A 3,141-nucleotide genomic window follows, 5' to 3' on the forward strand; every position below is an offset into this window, starting at 1 on the left:
TGTTGTAACTCACTGCATCCACAAACTCTTGAAGAAATAATCAGACTCTTAAGGACCAAACTCCTTACCCTCCTTGTGTTCCTAGGGAAATGAGTCTTGGTTGTTGAACAAGGTTTAATAGAATGGGCATTAGGTACAGCATTCTCAGTTACCATGTCAGAGTCTGAAACTTGAGCTGGAGAAATGGATTTCTGCTCTTCAGCTGATTCATTGGATTTCTCCTCAAGTTGAGTCATAAAATTACAAGAAAATGAGTCATAACACTATAAATTTACATTGTCTGCAATGATCCTATAACACAGTAATTGGAAAAAGTTTTCTATTCTAACATATAACCTTAGTAGATGGACGAATAGCGGCTATAGCATTGTGGAATTTGAACAAATTGATATTTTTCCACGGTACACTATTTAACAGCGTTGTCAAATAAAGGCTATGTCCTCGTGAGTTTAGCTCAATTGGTATGGATAATGCATAAATCATGCAAGGTATGGGGTTCGAACCCAACCACCACAAAAAAATAAAAATAAAGGCTATAGCGGGGCTATAACATTTTAGTGTAGGAGAATTTGAACAAACTATAATTCTTTGTGATCCGTAGTTGACCACACTTAAAAGTACACAACGAAGAATAAAGATACCATGGCCGGGTTATGACAGGTCGAGAGTATTTTGACTATACACGAGCATAAGAAAATTTTAAAATCACTCACCAAGACACCAAGGACATTTATATGGGATAACAAGAAATTAGTATAATTAACAAAAACTGGATCATAAAAGTTTTGTGGCATGGCATCTTAGCTCTTGTGAATTTTGAACAACTTTCTTCAAGGATAGATTGCATAATAGAAACTAAACAAAACCAAGAGCACGGTGCAGGCAATGGAAAACAAGAATGACATACAAATTGTTGAAATAACTTCCAAATAATAAAGTTTACATTTTCTCCCTGAACCTCAAACTGAGTCCTATTGGCAGATTTGATGGAAGGACCTTCTACGGCATAGGCGGTTCTAAGGCTCGGCGAGCCTGGGCAGTTGCACAGGCTCCGGCCCAAATTTTTTGCAATTTTTTGTGTAAATTCCTCTGAATTTCTTATATAAACCCCTATAAATTGGGCAATTTCACTACAAAAAAACGCGTGTTTTTCGGCGGCTAAAAAATGTATGTTCCGGCGGTTTTAGCCGCCACTATGCACAATTCTGGCGTTTTAAAAACTGCCGAAATTTTGCCTGCCACAATGTTTAAAGCGGCAGTTTTTACGTAGCCGCCATGTTGTCCGCCGTTTTATACTTGGCTTAAAGTGACGGTTATTTAATTGTATATAGCGGCAGTTTCAAACGCCATTAATTACATAATTGTGACAAAGCCAATAGGTGTTTTTGGCATTTTTGACCGCCGGAACATGCAGAAAGTACCGGCGGTTTTAACCGCCAGAATTTACTTCTGATATTTAATTATTGAGCCGCCACAATTGACATATAAAATGACACAATGCTCAAAAAATTGAAATTATTTTATTTATAATATTATTATTTCATAGGAATATATAATTGTACATTTCTATTTTTTGAACAAAATTAAAGGACAAACAAATTTTGAACATTGTCATTGATATATTTATTTATAATTCAACTCAAGTGAAGTTTGATACAAATATCCAAAACCAGTCTCAAATATAAACAAGTCTCCAAACATAAAGTTACACAAACCATTGCCACCATCTTTAGCTATTCTCAAAATAACAAGTTTCAAAACATAAAAATGACTAGACAACTGATGTCAATAAAATTAGGACTCTCATGCTCCACGTGCGTTGCTTTCATCTGATGATCTAGTTATGTCATTGGATGTTGGAGATTCACTTCCTACGTTTGATACCTGCGAAAAATATTATAATTGTTAACTCATATTAAGCAAGATATTATTGCCAATTCAAGAACCTAAGCAAAGTAAAAGTTATTATCAAAGTAAAGATAGTATTATCTAAAATTGATAGTATTATCTAAAATCAATTTTTCATAATTGATGAATATAAAGATTGATGATGAAAAACTTAGAGAAATGCATTTAATTGATAGAAAATAAATTAGCAGTATTGATTTCATTAGTCCAATAGCATTCAGATCCATTTTGTAAAATATCATCAAATAATATCAATGCTTCCCAAGCATGCAGCGCCGATACTACTCCAGAAAGACACATGCACAAAATCATAAATGCATTTGAGTAGTTGTTATACCTGTTGTGTATCATTGGGAAATAAGGCAGCAGCTAACTCTGGAGGTAGTGAACCACCTTCCTTTGCTTTAATGTAGCCAACAAGTGCTGTCATTTGAGCCTCCATAGTTGCAAGTTTTTGGTTCACCAATGCAGAACTTCCGCTTGAAGTACTACCACGAAAAGAGCCAAACTCCATACCGCTAAGTTGTGTGGTAGTATGCTTAAAAGCAATAGTAGGAACCACTCTCATGCCCATTCCTCGAACACGGCCAGAATGCTCTTTTCCAAATATCTTGCCAACAATATCATTTGGAGAAATTTCAGAATAAGCATCAGGGTTTTCAGCTATATGATTGCAAATTTTCTCCTACAAACCAAATAATAAATAACCAATGAATGACATTCATTTCCTTCAATTCTAAAACAATGAACATAAATTTAAAATAAATTGGGAGGTAGATTATCAATTTACCCCTATCTTCTGAGCTTCTTCATTCACATACTTCCCATCTACCCTTTTGTGGGTCATATCCCACATTGGACCCCGACCGACAGGCTTACCAGCCTCAAGAGTCTAGAACAAAAAGTATAATTATGAATCAAATAACTTAATAGTCAACTTAAACAATGAATTAGTTACATATAGTAATAGACAAACATACTAAGATATGTCTTTTTCTCGCGAAAGTCATGGCGCCGCACGTATGATTAAAAATTTGTTTCTTTCTCGCTTCTTTGTTTCGCTTGCACATTTCCTATACAAGTGAGAGTATATTACTTTTTATGATTTAACAACTGATTATTTAAAAAAAAAATCAATACATAATGAAAAATGAAGTATACCATAGTCTCGGGTTTCAAGCGATATTCAACAAATTTCACCCAATGGTCCAAGGGAACATTCTCAGGTCTATT

General features: G+C 34.7%; 1 protein-coding gene across 1 annotated transcript; it reads right to left on the reverse strand.

Moving 5' to 3' along the window:
* Positions 1-1,642: 1,642 nt before the first annotated feature.
* On the reverse strand, positions 1,643-2,821 carry LOC120575887 (uncharacterized). Its single transcript, XM_039826722.1, has 3 exons — positions 2,699-2,821; positions 2,246-2,593; positions 1,643-1,884 (listed from the first exon to the last, which is right to left on the reverse strand). Exons 1-3 carry the CDS (start codon positions 2,762-2,764, stop codon positions 1,804-1,806), a joined length of 495 nt encoding a protein of 164 aa, XP_039682656.1. The 5' UTR covers positions 2,765-2,821; the 3' UTR covers positions 1,643-1,803.
* Positions 2,822-3,141: the final 320 nt, after the last annotated feature.

This window comes from Medicago truncatula, chromosome 6, assembly GCF_003473485.1.
Source record: "Medicago truncatula cultivar Jemalong A17 chromosome 6, MtrunA17r5.0-ANR, whole genome shotgun sequence".
Classification (NCBI taxonomy): domain Eukaryota; kingdom Viridiplantae; phylum Streptophyta; class Magnoliopsida; order Fabales; family Fabaceae; genus Medicago; species Medicago truncatula.

Excerpts from the sequence above, each read along its gene's own strand:
- LOC120575887 (XM_039826722.1), bottom strand. The coding sequence starts at position 2,764 with ATGTGGGATATGACCCACAAAAGGGTAGATGGGAAGTATGTGAATGAA. Across the intron at positions 2,594-2,698 it reads AAGAAGCTCAGAAGATAGGG|GAGAAAATTTGCAATCATAT; the intron begins GTAAATTGATAA and ends TTTGGTTTGTAG. Across the intron at positions 1,885-2,245 it reads TTCCCAATGATACACAACAG|GTATCAAACGTAGGAAGTGA; the intron begins GTATAACAACTA and ends TATTTTTCGCAG.